The 20561-nt window shown below is 45.5% G+C and overlaps 1 protein-coding gene across 5 annotated transcripts in view; it reads right to left on the bottom strand.

The window, feature by feature from the left end:
• The window catches only part of RPTOR (regulatory associated protein of MTOR complex 1), a 394844-nt gene that overhangs the window by 89808 nt on the left and 284475 nt on the right, over nucleotides 1–20561 (bottom strand). For all 5 annotated transcript variants that reach the window (XM_046674997.1, XM_046674998.1, XM_046674999.1 and 2 more), the window contains exons 12-13: nucleotides 16307–16390; nucleotides 14012–14122 (exon numbers count right to left, since the gene is read on the bottom strand). In XM_046674997.1, the coding sequence (XP_046530953.1) occupies nucleotides 14012–14122; nucleotides 16307–16390 (195 nt within the window). The remainder of the gene's footprint in view (nucleotides 1–14011; nucleotides 14123–16306; nucleotides 16391–20561) is intronic.

Below are 20561 nucleotides of genomic sequence, written 5' to 3'. Positions count from 1 at the left end.
GTAGCATGAATACTTGGCCTGGAGATTTTCCTGAGGAAAAGGATACTCTCTTATATAACCACAAAACAATTATCATCTTCAAGAAATTTACCACTGATACGACACTATTATCTGACATTCAGTCCATATTCAAATTCCTCCTTTGTAGCTTTCAGTTTTGCTCCAGGACCCAATCAAGACCTGCACTTATGCATCACCGGTCTTAACTAAGAACAATCTTCCCCACATTTTTTTGGGTCTTTCTTGAATTGAAAATCTAAAAGGGACTAGTACAGTTGTTTGTAGACTGTCCCACAATTTGAATTTTTTAACATCTGTTGAGCTATCAGTGATAGACAAAAAGTTTGATAATTCTGGACAAACACATACACCTGTGAAACCATCCCCACAAATAGGGTAATGAATCTATTCCCTCCGAAGTTGCCTCATACCCCTTTGGAATCCTTTCCCTTAATCTGCTTTCTGTGGCTACAGTTTGCATTTTCTAGAATTTTATACAATGGAATCATACGGTATGTGCCCTTCTTTTACTGGCTTCTTTCATTCAGCATAATTATTTTGGGATTAACTCATTCTTTTTTATTGCTAAGTAGCAAAGAAGACCCCCTTATCTGTGGGGGGATACATGCCAAGACCCCAGTGGATACCTAAAACCACAGACAGTACTGAACTCTATGCACACAGTCGGCCCTCCGTATCTGTGGGCTCCACACCCACGGAGTCAACCAACCACGGACAGAGAGGTCTATGATGGCTGTGTCTCTACTGAACATGTACAGACTTTTTTCCTTGTCATTATTCCCTAAACAATACAGTATAACAACTGTTTACATAACATTTACATTCTATTAGGTATTATAAGTAATCTAGAGATGACAAAGTATACGGGAGGATGTGTGTATGTTATATGCAAATACTATGCCATTTTATAGAAGGGGCTTGAGCATTACAGATTCTGGTATCAATGGGGGGGCCTCCTGGAACCAATCCCCCACGGATACCGAGGGACAATTATACCGTTTTTTCCTCTACATACATACCAATGATAAAGTTTAATTTATAAATTAGGCACAGTAAGAGATTAACGACAATAATAATAAAATAGAACAATTATAAAAATGTACTATGATAAAAGTCATGTGAATGTGGTCTCCCTCTCTCTCTCAAAATGTCTTATTGCACTGTACTCACCCTTCTTGTGATGATGTGACATGATGCAATGCCCTATGTGAAGAGAGGAAGTGAAATAAATGATGTCAGCACTGTGACACAGTGTTGGGCTACTATTGCCCTTCTAACCATATGTCAGAAGGGGCATCAGTGAGCCATGACAATGTTGATAACTGGATTTCAGGAGCAGATAATGTTGATGGCTAGGGATCCAACAAAGGGATGATTCATGTCTTGGGCGGGATAGAGCGGGACAGTGTGAGATTTCATCACGCTACTCAACATGGTGTGCAACTTAAAACTTATGAATTGTTTCTTTCTGAAACTTGGCATTTAATATTTTTGAGTCACGGTTGACTGTGGGTAACTGAGACTGCACAGAAGGGAGGGCTACTGCATTCCACTGTATGGATCAATCACCATTTGCTTATTCATTCACCTGTTGATGGACATTTGGGCTATTTCCAGTTTTTGGCTATTACAATAACGCTGCTGTAACATTTGTGTAGAAGTTTTCTATGGACATATGCTTTCGTTCCTCTTGGGTGAATACCTAGGAGTGGGGTGCCTGGATTGTATGGTCGAGTGTGTGTGTTAATCTTTATAAGAAACTGCAAAATAACCTCCCAGAGTGGTCGGGCCATAGGCTTTCCCATCAGAATGTATGAAGGTTTCAGTTCCTCCAAATCCTAGCCGACACTTGCTATCACCAGTCTTTGCTATTTTAGACATTCTAACAGGTATGCGGTGAAATCTGATTGTGGTTTTAACTTGCTTTCTTCTAATGACGAATGGTATTCAGCATCTTTTCACATGCTTATTTGCCATCATTCTCTTTCTTTAGTGAAGCGGCTGTTCAAACTCTGCCCATTGTTTGGTTTACATGTTTGTTTTCATGTTGAGCTTTGAGGGTTCTTTATATATTCTCACTACAAGTTTTTATATGATAAATGACTTGGAAACATCTTTCCATTTTGAATTCATTTTTGTATATGCCACAAGGTGTAGACTGCAGTTCATATTTTACATATGGACGTCCAGTCGTCCCAGAACCACACGCTGAAAAGACCATTCTTTCCCCACTGAACTGAACCGTCTTTGCAACTTTGTTGAAAATCAGTTGTCCATATATGTGTGAGTCTATTTCTTGACTTTCTCCTCTGTGTTACTGGTCTATTTGTCCACTTTGATGTCACTTCCACAGTTTTGATTACTGTAGATTTATCATGCCTTGAAATCAGGTAGCGTTAGTCCTTTAACTTTGCTCTTCTTTCGAAGAGTTGTTTTGGCCATTCTAGGTCCTTTGCATCTCCATGTGCATTTTAGAATCAGGGCCCATGATAATGGAACATCTCTCCATTTATTTAGAGTTTCTTTAATTTCTCTTACCAGTGATTCGTGGTTTTAAGTGTACAAAGTTTGTATATCTTTTGCCAGAATTTATCCCTAAGTTTTTCACATTTTTGATACCATTGTAAATGTTTTTTATTTTCATTTCAACTTCTAGTGGTTGATTAATAGTATACATAATTAAGGTTGATTTTTGTTTATTGATCTTGTAGCCTGCAACCTTACTTAGCTCACTTACTAGTTCTAGTATTATTTTTTTTTTGTAGATTCAATCAGATTTTCTACATAGATAATGATGTTGTTTGAAAATAAAGAAAGTCAGACTTCTTCCTTTCCAACCTGGATGCCTTTATTTTTTTCTTGCCTCATTGCACTACCTACAGCTTCCAGGACAACCCTGAAGAAGCAATGAGGGCAGACACCCTAGACTCGTTCCTGATCTTAGTGTCCAGACTTTCGACATAGGTGTGATGGGGGCTATAACATTTATTGTACATGCTGTCTATCAGGCTGAGGAAGGTCCCTTCTATTACTAGTTTGCTGAGATTTTTTTCTAAAATCAGAAATAGATTTTAGATTTTGTCAAATGCTTTCTTTGTGTCTATTGAGATAATATGGTTTTCCTTTTGTTGATAAATTACATTGATTTTTCATTGTTAAACAATTTCACATTCCTGAACTAAGTCCCACTAAGTCATAATGTATTACCCTTTTTATATATTGTTCAGTTTGAATTGCTAAGGTTTTGCTTAGAATTTTTGCATCTATCTTCATGGTTTTTGGTATCAGGGTAAGCTAGTCTCATAGAATGGTGTGGAAAGTTGCTTATTTGCCATCCATATATTTTTCATTAATGTTTGGGAAGAATTCACTAGTGAAGCAATCTGGACCTGGAGTTTCTTTGTAGGAAAGTTTTTAACCACAAACTCAATTTCGTTAATAGATATAGGGCTGTTCAGATTGTCTTCGTAAGTGAGCAGCTTGTGTCATTCAAGGAATGTGTTTCATCAAAGTTATCAAATGTTTTGGCATCAGGGCAGGCCCTGTGGCCACGTGGTTGAGTTCGCACACTCCGCTTCTGTGGCCCAGGGTTTTGCCAGTTCAGATCCTGGGAGCGGACATGGCACCGGTCATCAGGCCATGCTGAGGCAGCGTCCAATATGCCACAACTAGAAGGACCAACAACTAAAAATATACGACTATGTACCAGGGTGCTTTGGGGAGAAAAAGGAAAAATAAAATCTTTAAAAAATGTTTTGGCATCAAGTTGTTCATAATATTTGCTTATTATCATTTTAATGCTTCTAGAACTTTCAGTGATGTCACCTCTCTCACTCTTGATTTGGGAATTTGTGTCTCCTTATCAGTCTGGGTAGCAGTTGATCAATTTTATTGATGTGCTCAAAGAACCAGTTTTCAGTTGAACAGATTTTCTCTGTTGCTTTTGTTTTCTTTTGCATTGATTGCCACTGTAATCTTTATTATTTCCTTCCTCCTACTTACTTTGGATTTAACCTGCTTTACTTTTACTAATGTCATAAGGTTGAAGCTGAGGACAATGATTTGAAACCTTTCCTCTTCTTTAATGTCTGTATTTAGTACTATAAACTTCCCTCTCACACAGCTTCGCTTTTGATATGTTGTATTTTCATTTTCATTCAGTTCAAGATATTTTTTACTTCCCTTGAAACCTCTTTTTTGTAAAAATTTTCTTAAAGTTTTATTTCATTATTTTATATTTTAATGTTTATATAATTATATATAAACTATAATAAAGCATATAAGTAAATACAAACTATACATATTTTTCCAACTTTACTGAGATATAATTGACCAATAGAAATTGGATATATTTAAAGTCTAAAACGTCATGTTCATTTTAAGTATACATTGTGGAATGATTACCACAATCAAGTTAATTAACTCATCCATTATCTCACAGTTAACACTTTTCTTTTTTTGTTGTGGTGAGAAGAGTTAAGATCTACTCTTAGCAACTTTCAAGTATACAATACTGTGAACTACAGTCACCACACCGTACGTTAGATACCCAGAATTCATCCATCTTATAGTGAAAGTTATATCCTTTGACCAGTATCTCCCTGTTTCCCTCATCCATCAGCCCCTGGTAACCACCATCGACTTTCTCGTTCTGAGTCTGGCGTTTTTAGATCCCACACATGAATAAAGTCACACAGTATTTGTCTTTGTCTGGCTTGTTTCACTCAGTATAATGTCCTCCAGGTTCAGCCATGTTGTCATGAATGGGAAGATTTTTTGTTTTTTTATGGCTGAATAATGTTCCTCTGCATATGTGTGTGTGTGTGTGTGTGTGTGTGTGTGTGTGTGTGTGTGACATTTTCTTTATCTATTCATTCATTGACGGACACTTAGGTTGTTTCCATATCTTGGCTATTGTGAATAATACTGTAATGAACATGGGAGTGCAGATTTCTCTTTGAGAAACCGATTTCATTTCTTCTGGATATACACCCATTAGTGAGATTGCTGGATTATATGGTAATTCTATTTTTAATTTTTTGAGGAACTTCCATACTGTTTTCCCTAGTGGCTGCACCAATTTACATTTGCACCAACAGTGCACAAGGGTTCCCTTCTTTCCACACCCTCGCCAGCATCTGTTACCTCTCATCTTTTTTATAAAAGCCATCCTAACAGGTGTGAGGTGATATCTCCTTGTGGTTCTGATTTGCATTTCCCTGATGATGAGTGATGTTGAGCACCTTTTCAACTACCTGTTGGCCATCGTATGTCTTCTTTGAATGAATGTCTAAAAATGTCTGTTTGAGTCCTTTGCCCATTTTCATTTTTTTTTTTTTTACTTTTTATTTTATTTTTTTGCTGGGAAAGATTGACCCTGAGCTAATATCTGTTGCCAATCTTCCTGGTTTTTTTCCCTTCCCAAAGCCCCAGTACATAGTTGTATATTCTAGTTGTAAGTCCTTCTAGTTCTTCTATGTGAGCCACCGTCACAGTGTGGCTACTGACAGATGAGTGGTGTGGTTCCATGCCCAGGACCTGAACCTGGGCCACTGAAGTGGAGTGTGCCCAACTTCAACCACCAGGCCATCAGGGCTTCCTTTGCCTATTTTTAAATCAGGTTGTTTCTTTGCTATTGAGTTGTATGAGTTCCTTATATATTTTAGATATTAACCCCTTATCAGATAGACGGTTTGCAAATATTTGTCCCATTCTGAGGTCTGCCTTTTCATTTTGTTGATTGTTCCCTTTGCTGTGCAGAAGCTTTTTAGTTTGATGTAGTCCCACTTATTTATTTTATACAAAAATATTTATAATTATAAATATTATTTTATATACTTATTTATACAATTTATATTTTAGTATTGTATGTTTTATATTTATGTTACTTACTAAAACTTTATTTTATAATTAAAAATTTATAAAAATTCTTTATTTAAAAATGTGCTGTTTTGTTTCCAGGTGTTTAGAGATTTCCCTATTATCTATTGTTGATTCTGAGTTTGATTCCATGGTGGTTGTGGAACACACTGTGTATGATTCCAACTCTTTTAAGTTTGTTTAGGTTTGTCTGATGAGCCAGGATATGGTCTATCTTGGTAAATGTCCCTGGCGTGTAGAAAGAATGTGTACCGTGCAGTTGCTGTGTGAGCAGTGTATGAGTTGACAGAAGCCCCATGCTGGAGGGTGCTGCCTCCCTCCTTACTGCCTCCTTACTGCCTTCCCTTCCACTTTTTCTGTCATTTATTGAGAAAGGAGGATTCAATTTTCCAGGTATAATTATGGGTTATCTATTTCTCCTTGCAGTTCTACCAGTTTCCATTTTTTGTGTTTTGAAATTCTATTAGTAGGTGAATAAACATTTAGGGTGGTTATATTCTCATGATGAATGGACTCCTTTAGCATCACGAAAAGACTTTCTTTATCCCTAGTAAAGTCTCTGCTCTGAAACCTATTTTGATGTTAACCTAGGCATTCCAGCCTTCTTGTGCTTCGTGGTGTCATGGTATATCTTCTACTTAAAATCTATTTGTGTCTTATATTGAAAGTGCATTTCTTGTAGGTGGCATATAGTTCTTGCTTTTTTATCCAATGCGATACCCCCTGCCTTTTAACTGGCTATTTAGACTGTTATGTTGTGATTACCGACTTTTCTTGTCTGCTTCTTTCAACTAGTCTCCGTTTCCTTTTCCTTTATTTTCTTCTTTCATTTGTATTCTTTGTATGTGTTTATGATTTCACGTTATCTCCTTTCTTGGCTAGTTAGGTATGACGTTTTTATTTTAGTGATAGCTTTAAGGTTTACGGACTACATCTTTATCAAGGTCACCTTCAGGTGATATTATATCATTCTGAATGAAGAATAGACTCTAACAATAGTATTTCTTCAATTTCTCTCCTCCCAACCTTTTTGCTATTGTTATCACACATTTTGTTTTTACATATATTATAAACTCCACAGTATACTGTGATTATTTTTTTGTTTAAATACTCAATGATCTGTGAAAGAGACTTAAATAGCAAGAAAAAAATCATATATTTATCTGTGGATTGATCCTTTCTGGTGCTTCTCATCCCTCTGTACGTCTATGTTTCCTTCTGGTATCTTCCTTCTGCCCAAAGGACTGTCTCTAACATTTCTTGTAGTGGGGATGTGCTGGTGATGAATTCTTTCAGCATTATATGTCTTAAAAAGTTCTTATTTTGCTTCCATTTTATAAAGATATTTTCACTGGGTACAGAATTCTAGTTGACAGCTTTTCCTCCAGCACATTAAAGCTGCAGCCCTGTGGGATTCTTGCCATCACTGTTTCTGACAAGCAACCTACTGTCATCCTTATCTTTGCTCCTCTGCTCCTTTTTTTACTGGCTGCTTTTCAGATTTGTAATTCATCACTGTTTTTTAAGCAATTTTATATTATGATGTGCCTTGGTGTAGTTTTCTTCATGTTTCTTGTGCTGGGGGTTTGTGAGCTTCCTGGTTCTGTGGGTTTATGGTTTTCCCCACATTTGAAAATTTCTTAGCCATTACTTCTTGAAATATTTTTCTACTAGCCCCCTTTAATGGCTGCAAATACACACATATTAGGTCACTTGAAGTTTTCCTACAACTCAACGATGATTCTTTTTTTTTAGGAAGATTAGCCCTGAGCTAACATCTGCTGCCAATCCTCCTCTTTTTGCTGAGGAAGACTGGCCTTGAGCTAACATCCGTGCCCATCTTCCTCTACTTTATATGGGGGATGCCCACCACAGCATGGCTTTTGCTGAGCGGTGCCATGTCTGCACCCAGGATCTGAACCAGTGAACCCCGGGCTACCGAAAAGTGGAACATGTGAATTTAACCGCTGCGCCACCACGCCGGCCCCTCAATGATGATTCTTTAGTTTAAAAAAACCTTTCTTTTTCTCATTGTGCTTCATTTTGGATAGTTTCTATTGCTATGCCTTTAAGTCCACTAATTTTTCTTCTGCCATGTTTAATTGGTTTTTAATCCCATCCAGTACAGTTTCCATGTCACAGATCGTAGTTTTCATCTCTAGAAGCTTGAGTTGGGTCCTTTTAATATCTTCCATGTCTCAATAGAGCTTTTCATGTGGAACAGACTTTTTTTTCCTGAGGAAGATGAGCCCTGAGCTAACATCTGCCAATCTTCCTCTTTTTGCTGAGGAAGACTGGCCCTGAGCTAACATCCGTGCCCATCTTCCTCTACTTTATATGTGGGACACCTACCACAGCATGGCTTGTCATGTGGTGCCATGTCGGCACCCAGGATCTGAACTGGTGAACCCCGGGCCACCGAAGCGGAACGTGTGCACTTAACCGCTATGCCACCAGGCCGGCGCCTTATCTGCTAATTCTAACACCTATGATGTTTCTGAATAGGTTTTGATGGCTTTTTCCTCCTCATTGTGGATCATATTTTCCTGCTCCTTCACATGCCTGGTAACTTTTGGTTGGCAGTGGTGAGTACAGAGTAACAAGGCAGATGGGTGGCTTGGGAAGAGACCCTCTGGGACGATTCCTTGGAGAAGATCAGGGCTGTGAGATAAAAGGAAAGCCCTTTCCTTACGAGTTACTAGATTCCCTTGTCCCGAGTCATGTCAGTGTCCCCACAGTGTATACTGCCCCCTCAGTCAAACGGCCTGAGCCTGTTCCTCTTTCTGGAATCGCTCTCCTTCCTTCTTTCCAGACAGAGCCCACCTTCTTTAAGGCCGAGGACATTCCTGCCCCCTCAAATCCTTTAGAAGCCCCTCACATGACGGCACGTTGTGTGTGCTCAACATATGCTTGTGGGCTAAGAGGGGACCCAGGTTCGCCCCTTAACTGGAGGTCCAGCCTGAGTCTTGGAAAAGTGCCTGGTCCGGCTCAACTCTTCTCACTGGAGAAGTGCCCCGAGGGCCAGGCAGCTCCTCGGCACGGGGAGAACAGAGAGTGCTGGGGCATGGGCCAGCCCCGCTCCGTGCCTCTGCACAGGTCCTTTTGTCTTAACACAGGCATCCCTGTCTGTAAACAAGGCGTGCTCTGACCCTCACAGTGGCCACGTCAAGGAGCCAGTCTGAGGAGCTCTGAGCTCTGCAGGAGACGCACACCCTGGGAGCATGTGGAGTCCAGCTGCAGAGGATGGCTGGCAACGTGGCGTAGCATGACTTCCAGCCAGATGCAAGGAAGGGAGGGAGGAATAACTCCCCAAAAGCACACAGAACTTCAGTCTCCGGGCAACTAGGGCCAAGGTGGTCATGAAAAGGAAGGATGAGGTGAATGACGCTCAGTCTCAACCGGAAACATTTCAAAAAGTCTCTCAGTGGGATGATTGCCTTTAAATAAACAGGTGCACTACGCTGGTTAAGAAATTAATTCACAGGATGATGCCTGGCGCCTGCAGGCGTTTACAAGAACATTGCAGGCGAGGGCATTTCCAGCCGGGCTGTAGGAACAGCTCCTTGAGCATTATTAAACGTCTAATTCCTGCAGCAGCATGCAGACAGGAAACACAGGGCTCGGAGCCTTTCTTATGGCAGGTGTAACGAAGGCCCTGAGACTTGTTTATGGCAGGTGTGCTGGAGGAGCATCGCAGCATCTGTGCCCAGGGCTGAGCCCTCCCATGTGGACACTGGAGATAAACAGGTCCCTGGGGGACAAAGGTGACCAAGTGGCAATTGTAACAAGACTCCTTATGCTGCAACATGATGACCAACTGTAAAGTCCATAAGAATATAATAGCAAAGTGCAGTTCAGAAGGGTCATCCACTTTCATGTAAAGAAAAAAATTAAAGCAGAAATAGCCACTCCTAAGACTAAAATTAAAGACATAATCTATTTCTAGGTACTAAAAGGTATTAAAAATACTGACAAGCTCAAAAATACCGATGGCTTCAATATGGTCAGGCAGCACTGGTGGGCCCCGGGGAGGCAGGCTGGGGTGGCTGATGACAGCCCCACCCTCTTTGGGTGACAGCTTTTCTGTCCCTCTCTTTCACTGGGCTGTGCATCACATTAGTCTCTCTGTTTCATGCACCCAGGAACCTTTCTGAGTGGCCCTTAATGGCCAGGTACCAAGAACAGTGCCAATAAGCTTCTATATGCACGATCCAGATGACAAGCGTATTGCAGTAGAAGAGAGACAAAGTTTCAAAATAACTTCCCACAAAAAGCCCTTTTGTTTATATAACTTGGCTCTTCAATGAATTTTGAAGAAGAGCAAAATAGAAATGACCAAGAGATATATAGCTTCCTGGTCCACAAAAAACAAGGTTTCAGCTCAGCAAATAAATGGTTCTGTACTACCAGAAGAGCAGGGTGACACGGGGTTTCCACCTTCATTCCCTCAGGTCTAAAATGCCCAAATGGCCACACACATGTGGTTCTGACTCGTAACCAGGCTGCGGGAAGCACCACTGCCGTTCTGTCACAGGGGGCAGCCGACGGCTGTGGGACATGCAAATGGCTTGCTAAAGTAAATGATGGCGACAGGATTCAAATTTAGGGTTTTTTTTTAACTCTTAAGTCCAATGTTTTAGACAATCTTTTAAAGAACTCATTGTTTATCCAAAGTTAGTTCAACAGATAGGAAGATAAGTCTTTTGTTGAAATATATAATATTCCGGTCATCATTCTGGAGTGGACAAGCAACAGAACATTTAATGGACATAGCAATACGCAGGGGACTGGGCCCAAGAAGGGTCAAGGTCAAACTGAGGTCAAGCTCAGCCTTGGATGCCCTAAGTAGGAAGGAGGCTGCTCCCAACATCCAGAAGAGCATGAAGACCAGGAACATCCAAGGATGTGTTGATCATGCCTCCATGCCACACCGTGCGAGAGCCCTGGTGAGACCACTGGAGCAGGAAAATGAGTGAGGCCTACGGACTGGCTGTTTGCAGACAATACGGTCGTCTATACAGAGAAGCCAAGAGAACCTACAGGTCAACTCTCAGAGTTCACAAGACTCAGCAAGGCTGCTATACATGATCAATAAACAAAAATAGCAAAGATGCCATCATCAACGATCAGCAAACACAACGTAAGTAAAGCAGCCTTCACGGAGATGCACACATGCTGCGACGGCTTCGTGGGGACGCCCCTGTCACTCTCACTTCCTCACGTGGTCATTCCCCCCATTTTTGGCCCCCTCACAGAGACGCTCTGGCTGCTGTGCTGACAGCAGGAGGTGGTCATGGGGGCGTGGGTGCAGTGCCCAGGTGAGAGAGGAGCCAGGTCCATGGGGAGTGAGGTAGGAGACCCAGCGGGTGGGCGGACTCAAGCCGGCAGGGGCTTTTTAGTGGGACTTGAGCAAAAAGGATGATGTGAGGCGAGGTTTTCAGGTGGCAGCGTGGAGGACTGAGGGACAAGAGTGGCAGCGAGGCCAGGACCCGGCTGCAGGAGCTGCCTGAGATGCTTTGTCATCTCCAGGCCAGCCGGTGGCCGGACGGCAGGAGCATGAGGGGACGGGCGGACTGCAGGGCTGCTTCACCGGTGCACGGGCCCTGCTGGCCGAGTGGGAGCGGCTGAGAGGAGGAGGCATGTGGCCAGTGGAAGCTCTGGTGACTGGAAGGAGGGGCTAACAGAACAGAGCAGGCAGGAGGCCCCCGAGTTGAGACCCTCTTACCCCCTTCACTCACTTCCCAGAGAAGGGAACGGATGCCCTCGCCTCCCACTCACGTCTCCGTGACTGCTGATCCCCCGTCTCTGTGGCGTGGAAGGGCTCCATGTGGCCTCGGAGGCCCTGAGCTCATGGCAGGTTTTGTCACAGATTAGCTGTGTGATCTGGGCAGCTCACTTACGTGAGCCTTTTCCCACCTGTAAATTATCTGCAAAATCACACTTATTGCATAGAGTTAAGAGTCATGAGACTTTTCACTGGTAAGCTCCTGCCACTGGGCGTCACACACATGCACACACGCACATGTGCACACACAGCACACACACACGTGCACACACAGCAGACCGGTCGAAGTTCAATTTGAAACATTGTTCTGCTTCTCCACTGGTCCTTTTCTCCTAAATAGAGCCTGTTTAAGTCACTACTGGCTGCAAACCAAGGAAGCAAACCGGCCGGTCCTTGCCCTGAGGCCGACTCCGCCCCTCCCCCCCGACCCCAGTCCTTGAGCACGTGGGGCATCGCTGCGCTCCCTTCTTCCCCGGTGCCTCCTGCCCACCCGATTTCTTCCCCATCTCTGCATCACACACTCGCCTTCTCCTGAATGCTCACTGCTAAACGTGATGGCCTGTTCTGAGGCGTCTGGTCCCCACAAGCCTGCAGAGCGTGACGTTCCTGCCCGCGCCCCGCACGTGCCCTTATCCTGGAGCCTCTTTCTCTGTGTTCTGTAAATCAGATTTTCCCAGCCTCTCTCCCTTCTCTGAAAATTCTCCTTCATGACTCTCCTTCTCCACTCCCCCAGAGAAGCCCCTACGTTCTACCCTCAGCCCCCAACCTGTTTCTACACTTCCTTTCGAGGGTTTGCCTGCCGCCATCACTGGGTGGACGAGGTCCCCAGTCTCCATCTCTCAGGCCATGGGGCCTCATCACCAGTGGTCTCCTGTGCACTACTCTCCCCATATCTGCCTCTCCCAGCCACCTCTCCTACCACACAGGCTCAAACTCAAGAATGGTTTCTCCCCCACATACGCCTGGCCCTCTGTTAACTCTGCATCCTGCCCCCCACAGCCCTTCCTGCCCATCGACCCCCACCTCCCTGGCCGCCCTCACCTGTCCGGCACAAATTACTAGAGCAGTCTCCTCAGCGGCTCCCTCCCCACTCAGTTATAATCTGCTGTACACTGAGGCCAGACATCTTACAAACCACAACTTAGTTCTTACTGTTTCTTTGTTCCAGAATCTTTAATAGCTTCTCATGCCTGCTAAATGAGGTTTGAACTCCTGAACTTGGAATTAACACCTTCCACTTTGATGGTCCCTAGATATCTCTAGCATCTTAGCCCAACAGGGCTGTGTGCCCTCCTCCAAATGTCCCCTGTGCTGGCCGTCTTCTGTCCCTTGCTCAAGCTGTCTCCACACCCCCGCCTTCACCGCCTGACATCTACACTCGTCCACACCCCCCACCCTTTTAAGTCCAATACAAATGCAGCTCCACCCATAAGACTGCGTGGGTCCTCCTCTTTTCGAAATGGCACGCTTGTGGCATACATCTTTTGTGGGATGTGTGACTTCAGACCTCACGCAGAGGGTTTTGTCCCCAGTGGACAGGAGCCTATCAAGGGCAGGGACAGCCAACCTCTGCATCACCTGCAGTCTTCAGCACAGTTCTGAGTACAGGGCCCTGCCTAGATCTTTGTGGAGCGGACACACGACTGCAGGCCCAGCAGGCACGAGGAGTGGGGAGACGCTTGTCAGAGAGCAGAGCTGGAGAGGCAGGTTGTATAGTCACGGGTGGGAAGTGACCATGAGTGCTGTGGGGCTGAGCCCTGGAGGCTGGGCCTCCGTGCTCCTGTTCTCACGGTTAGGGCAGGGGAGCGAGAGGCATGGCTGGAGACAGAGAGACTGATGGGGTCTGGGAGAGGCAGGGCCGAGTTCCAAGAAGAAAGCAAGTGGTCAGGGTCATTTACTGGCCAGAGGGGTGGTCGGAGATGGGGAGGAGGCACAGTGCAGGGCAAGAGGGACAATAAGTGGCGTGCACGCAGCACGGGTGAGCAGAAGGCTGGGGCGACAGACCAGGACTGGGCCCTGAGGAGCAGCATTTCCTTTATTCCGGGAGAGAGGAGGGACCAACAGTGCCTGGAGGAGGGAGGGAGGTGACGGCAGCTGAAGGAGTGAGGCCGGGAGAAGGGCAGGACGAGAAGTGGAAGGGAGAAAGGAGACAGTGCTAACTGGGGCAAACCAGCCCCGCAGGACTCAGTGAGCCCTGCCCATGTCAGCAGCCATGCCCGTCAGGGCCAGGCAGTCTGGGGATCAAGGAGAAAAGCCACACCGGAGAGGAGTGTGGCTGGTGAGCACGCAGAGACCCTCTCACACCCAGGACTCACGATTACTCACACTGTCCACGGCGAGAATCTTGGCCCATATGAAAACAAGGAGAGGCCGCAGCTCCCTGGCTGAGCTCTGGAGCAGCTTCAGCACGTAGGGGAAGATGCCCACAGACAAGGCCTGAAGGAGAGGAGAGAGTGTGAGTGTGCTGGCTCCTGGCCCTGCACGTGCCTGCCGGGGAGCACAGTTGCCCGGGTGGCAGACCACACCACTCGGGGTCAGGGCTGGCAGTGTCTCCGGCACGTACGGGAAAGCGTCTCGCCTAAAGCAAAGCGGCTCCCTGTACATTTCCTCATCTCGACTGTATTCCAAGAAGTGGCTGGGTATTCCCAGTCATGCCTGGTCTACAGACAGTTAATCTAGGGCAGCTTTCCCTCATGAGGACATGGGGCTTCCAACTGGGAGCTGCCACCCTCACCCTCAGATGGCCTTGCTTGCTCTCAGCAACAAAACACAAGGCCCCTAATTGTGATCCTCACATATGGAACCATGCCTCGCTCTCCCTATGGGCCTCCCATTTGCTCCAACATTGCCTTTGCATGGGATAGACCTTCAGAGAAGGATGGGCCAGCTTGCGGGCAGTTAAGATGGGAGCAGCTCTGGGGCTCCCCGGTGCCCAGTCGCTGGCAGCGCATCATCCTGGGGGGCCTCCCTGCTCTCAGGCAGAGAAACAAGAGAGAGGGTGGGTTCCCTGGTGTAGGACAACTGGGCAAAGTCTGGTGATGGCACTCGCCTCAGTTTTTGCTCCATCCTTCTCTCAAATTTGCTGGAATTCCAAAGATATCCCAAAAGTGTCCCCCTCCAGGCCAGATGGTGAGTGTGACCCAGGCCAATGGCCAATGGCAGGGCCTGTGTCCCTTTCTTGTTAAAGGCCATGTTTAATGAGACAAGCATGCATTTCACTGGTTCAAGCAGTTGGCCCTCACCTATGAGCCAAATTGTACCTGTCACAACACCTCATTTATCCAGCATCTGTTCAAATATTAGCAAAATTTCCAATTAGTATAAGCTTAATTCTTTAAAGGGCCAAATTTAGGTTTTAAAAAATTAACCACATAAATTAAAATCTCTCTAAAATGTTATTAACACGTTTCCGTCTTCTTCAAGGGTGTAAGCTTTCCCACAATGACTAAGCGACATCATTATGCACAAGCGCACACACAGACCAGACACTGGAAGAGTTACATAAGCCCGTCATCGACGACTTTAGTTCACCGGCTGTTAGCACAGCCTTGGACACCCGCGAGGGAAAACGGTCCAGCGACGAGTGCTGAATGCTTCTTCCTAATTTTCAGACTTTCTCTTTCCTCCTTCAACGTTGGACTATCAATTATCACTCTTTGTTGACATTATATAATGAACAAACTTAAATATCCGTAAACGGAGAGAGAATAACGTGCTGAACTCCCACATGCCCATCACCAGCCTCTCAACCACAGCAGCTCAAACCGCTCGAGGCCCCTCCTACCTCGCCCACCGTCCTCCCCTACCAATCTTAGCTATCACACACTCCACTCGTAAATATTCAGTGGTTGTCTCTTTTACAGAAACATGACCACATACCATTACCACACCTAAAAAAAGAACAATTACTCTTTAATAACGTAAAATATTCAATTAATGTAAAATTTCTAAGTGTTCCATGAATATTAAGTTTTCAAATTTTTAACTTTCAAACTTTTATTTGCAAACAGAACCAAACAAGGTCCAAATATTGCAATTGGTTGACAGGTCTCTTGACTCTTCTTTAATTGACAGATTCCCTCTCAACTGCTTTCTCTTGTGATTTGCTGAAAAAATGGATCACTTTTTAATTATATTTTTGTCAGCCTTTTCTGTTTGAAGTGGCCATTTCTACTCTCCTATAGAATGAGTAACCAGAAAAGTGTTTCAGAACTGTGCCTAAAATCAGAGAGCAAAGGCAGTGAGTGAGGTTCACAGGCTGCTCCTAGGAGAAAACTTGCCATGTGCAGCCCAGGCCACGCCGGCTCAGAGGCTCCCAGCTGCTTGGCCATGGCAGGGGTGAGCCACTCCCTAAAACGTGGCCACTAGCAACACTTTCTGTCCTGCAAGGTGAAGCCTAAGAGGAGACAGAAAAGAGGGCAAAACGAAACCCCCAAGTGCGGTGCCAATGAAGGCCGCCCAGCACACATTCCCTGAGGGCCTCACGGGCGGACTGGTCACCCCTCGGTCACCCTCGATTGCATGGCTACGGTCACTTCCGGGTGGCGAAGTAAGTCCTGAGACTGCAGCAGAGTCTCGCTGGCCCCTGCCCCACCCTGAGTCAGGGCAGGAAGCACGCACCAGGCTCACCGCCCAGGGCCCCAGGTCCAGAAATCTTCCCAGCAGATCCAGGGCTCTCAGCCGGTGCACTTGGCTCAGCAGCACCTGAGGGAGAGGGAGGAGACGGTGTCACTCAGGACGGCGGGACGCGGTGCTCTTGGGAGCCCTGCCGCCTGAGCTGCTGACTCCAGGGAGTCCGACCGAGCAGCTCAGATGCCTCCCTCGCTTTGTTCATTTATTTACCTACAGCAGGTGCTCCAGGAAAGCAGTATTTCTTCATGAATGGGTAAAATATGCACACTATAGAAAGTATTAAAACAAATGGTTTTTTTATTGCATTTCAAAAAATTTTCACCGCTGACATTTTGGTATACCAACTTCCAGACATCATTTCCTTATTTATTCTAAACCAGCTAATATAGTATTGTATTTCTCATTTCCCGTTTTAACTAAACAATATACTGAGAATCTCATTCCATACCCCTAGATACATCTGGCCATGTCATTCCCAACAGCAGCATGGCCCTTCATCTACATAAATGTGCATAGTTCGTTTAAACAATTTCTCCAGTGCTAGCTATTTAAATTACTATCCAATTTTTGCTGTTATAAACAATGCTGTGATAAATATCCTAATAGGTACACCTCTGCACATTTGAATGGTTTTTTCCCCCCGGATAAATGTGAGAAGTAAAATTACAGGGTCACAGCATAGATACTTACATTATCAAATTATCCTCCAGCCAAACCAATTTGCATTTCCAACGAGAGGCAAGTGGTGCTCTCTCCCTCCAGCCTCCTCGGAGCACAGTGCAGGAGGGCATCGGTTTGCTGGGGCGCTCGCTGGTTATGTGACCTTGGGCAAATTACTTATCTTCTCCGAACCTTAACTTCTTAATTCATAAAACAAGGATACCAGAAAACCTACCCACAGGGCTTTTATTAAAAGAAATAACAAATTAAAAGCTCCCAGGATAATACTAGCCCATATTAAACTAATATTTGCCAATATAATAAGCAAAAATAAAATATCCTTTTAACCTGAATTTCTTTGATGACAAGTTAGGTTGGATATTTTTCTCATAGTTTAATTGGGTAAATTGGACATGTACGTCCTGATTTTCCTACTTACGAGTTTAGCTTTTTCTTATTGATATGAAAGAGTTCTTTATAAGTTAAAAAGAGCAAGATCTGCCACATATTTTTCTCCTTTTTCCTCTGTTACATCCAAGTTCTAGATTTCTAATGGCGTCATTTATACTGACTTTCCCTTCAGCGCTTACACTCGAGGTCGCGTGTGCCAAGTCGCTCTCATGTGGAGCATTTCTGTCCACTGACATTCGCAGCCATCCAACGAGTGTTTATGGGGCCTTGCTTTGTGTGGGCACCATGCACCATGCCGGTGCGGGGCGGTGATCAGCAACAGCTGGGCGCCCCCTTCCTGTGATCACTTAGCTGCAGAGACAGACATTAGATGGCCACCCTGCAATAATCCACTGTCACGGTGAGCAGTGCTGTGAAAACGCATAACAGGGGGTCCCAGCCCTACTCTAGGGGGTCTCAAAGGTTTCCCCTCCTGGCAGGCAGCCAAATCCCAGAGGGTGATGTGGGGGTTCCCAGGTTCCAGGCAGAGGGGGCCGGGAAAGTTCAGGGTGTCTGAGGAAGGGCAAGCGGCCTATCTGAGGTGGGAGCGGCCACACACCCAGCCTGCCCTGCAGACCAGGCGAAGGGTCTCAGTTTTTCCTAAGAGAAGCATCAGCCATTGACTGATGCGAACCAGTGGAGTGACCCATGGAAGTGCCCTCTGCAGGGAATGGACTGGCAGGAGGCTGGATGGAGGGGTGGAATGGGGTAGACTGACCCTGGCAGTGACTGATGGTGGGGAAGAGACTCCAAGACAGGTGGGAGGTGTGAGCAACAGAACTTGTCTGCAAGGGACAAGGTGGGGTCAGGGAAAGGAGACTCTGGAAGACAGATGTGGAAAGAGGCAGGAGAAAAGGACGGCCAGGCCAGCAAGGTTGGGGCTAGGAGTGCCAACATGGGCGTGGTCCGCAAAGGGAGAAGTTGGGCCAAGAGGGAAGGGTGAGGGCAGGGACAGGTGGGAGAAGTGGAGAGGGAGGTGGAACTGAAGCCAAGGAGGGAAGGTTTCCCCTGTGCCACCTGCTCCCAGGAGGTTCACAGCAGGACTCATGAAGCAGACCCCCTGGGTGTAGGGTGTGGATCTTGGTAGACTTCTGAGGATGGACGCCAGAGCAGTGGGACAGGGTGGGGGTGAGGAAACTGGGCAGCCAGAGCAGTGTTTAAGGAGCCCCCGTGGAGGGGTGAACAGGGGCTGGAGTAGTGGGGCGTGCAGGGAGGATCACCAGGCAGGGACAGAGGAGGTGGCGAGAGGGAGGCTGGGGACAGAGGAGACAGCGGGTCCTGACAGTGTTGAGTTCCTGAGAAGGACACGCCAAGGAGGAGGATGGGGAGCTCCCCAGGGAGAAGCCTGTGGCTCATGGAGGAGTGGCATGCTGTGTGGCGGCTCACATACAAAAAAATAGACGAAGCCTGGCAACAGATGTTAGCTCAGGGCAACGCTTCCTCAGGAAAAAAACCAATCAGTGTCTACAGCTGTGCTGGGAAGCCCAGGAGTCAGGGAAGCAGATGAGGAGAAAGAGCCACTGGTTTAGGCACTGGAATGTCATCTTGATTCATCTCCCACTGGTTTGGAGCCCATTTCCACATCACTCTTTCAAGATGGATGGCTGAGTGGTATGTTTCATGTTTGGAGATGATGAGAGATTCTCTGATTAAGAAGCTGGGAGAAGGGGCTGGCCCAGTGGTTAAGTTCACACGTTCCGCTTTGGAGGCCCAGGGTTTTGCTGGTTCAGATCCTGGGTGTGGACATGGCACCGCTCATCAGGCCATGCTGAGGCGGTGTCCCACATGCCACAACTAGAAGGACCCACAACTAAAATATACAACTATGTACTAGGGGGATTTGGGGAGAAAAAAAAGATTGGTAACAGCTGTTAGCTCAGGTGCCAATCTTTAAAAAGCTGGGAGAGGTGATGTGGGAGGCTGCTCATGGGAGCACATCTGAATTGGGACCTGATCCCCTCCCACATGTCACTCGTGGGTTACCACGCGCCCCTGTTGTTTGATGTAGGTTTGGAGGGGAAGAGAGACAGTGGGAAATGTGGGCTTTAGAGTCAAGCTGACCTGATTTTAATCCTGACTCTGTCACTTCCTAATAGTGTCTTAAATTACTTAACCTCTGGAAATTTCAGTTTCCTTAACCAGAAAAGTAGAGACAGGGGCCAGCCCCTATCTTAACAGCTAGAAGTTAAGTTCACACATTCTACTTTGGCGGCCTGGGGTTTGCCATTTCGGATTATGGGGTGGACCTATGTACTGCTTGTCAAGCCATGCTGTGGTGGCATCCCCCATATGAAGTGGAGGAAGATGGGCACGGATGTCAGCTCAGGGCCACTCTTCCTCAGCAAAAAAAAAAAAAAGAAAAAAAGAAAAAAGAAAGAAAGAAAGAAAGAAGAAGAAAAGTGGACATAACATTTGACTTGGGTTTATTTTCAAAATTAAATGAGATAAAGTCTGTGAAAGCACCCAGCATGGGGGTGTGTAATAAATATTAACATTACGGTTTCAGCAGACAGTTACAGGATGTCTCCACCCTTCAGAAGCGATTTGACTGACTGTATCTATTTTTGAAGAAAATAAAACTGCCTGAGGCTCAAGTTTCTTGATGGTTCAGAGTGAGCAGGCCTTCTATTTACCAGGTTTGTGAAAGCAGATGCAATCCATCAAAAATCAAAGGCTTCAAATATATCTAAAGCTTGAGAAGACTGTTTTCTGATTCCCTTTGTTATTTAAAACCCTGTAACCACGAGTAAAGCTCTGTTTTTTAAGGTAAATAGTAGATCAGTTTGTAACGGCAGCAGGCGGCTAAGACACCCAACCCCGGAGAGTTCAGGGTGTCTGTCCTCTGTGTGCGCTAACCAGCACTACGAGGTCTCCACGGCAACGTCTGATCCACAAATGGGCAAGTAAAGGCAGCTGGCCACAGTCACCATCACGAGAGGGTCTTCCTGACTGCCAAACAGGTCGATGAAACATATCCTGGGGCACTGACACCCCTGTGTCTCAGAGACTTGGCGTCTGAAGACCGTCGGCAGTGCAGGATTTTGTGCTGCAATTAGTAATGTTTTATTCGAAAATAAACATTGTCAATAAGGAGTCCTGGGGAAAATGTCAAGTGTTGGGTTTTTTAAACATT

This window comes from Equus quagga, chromosome 11 (assembly GCF_021613505.1).
Source record: "Equus quagga isolate Etosha38 chromosome 11, UCLA_HA_Equagga_1.0, whole genome shotgun sequence".
NCBI classification, from domain to species: domain Eukaryota; kingdom Metazoa; phylum Chordata; class Mammalia; order Perissodactyla; family Equidae; genus Equus; species Equus quagga.
Note: the sequence above shows the minus strand (reverse complement) of the source record. Positions and strands in the feature narration are given on the sequence as shown.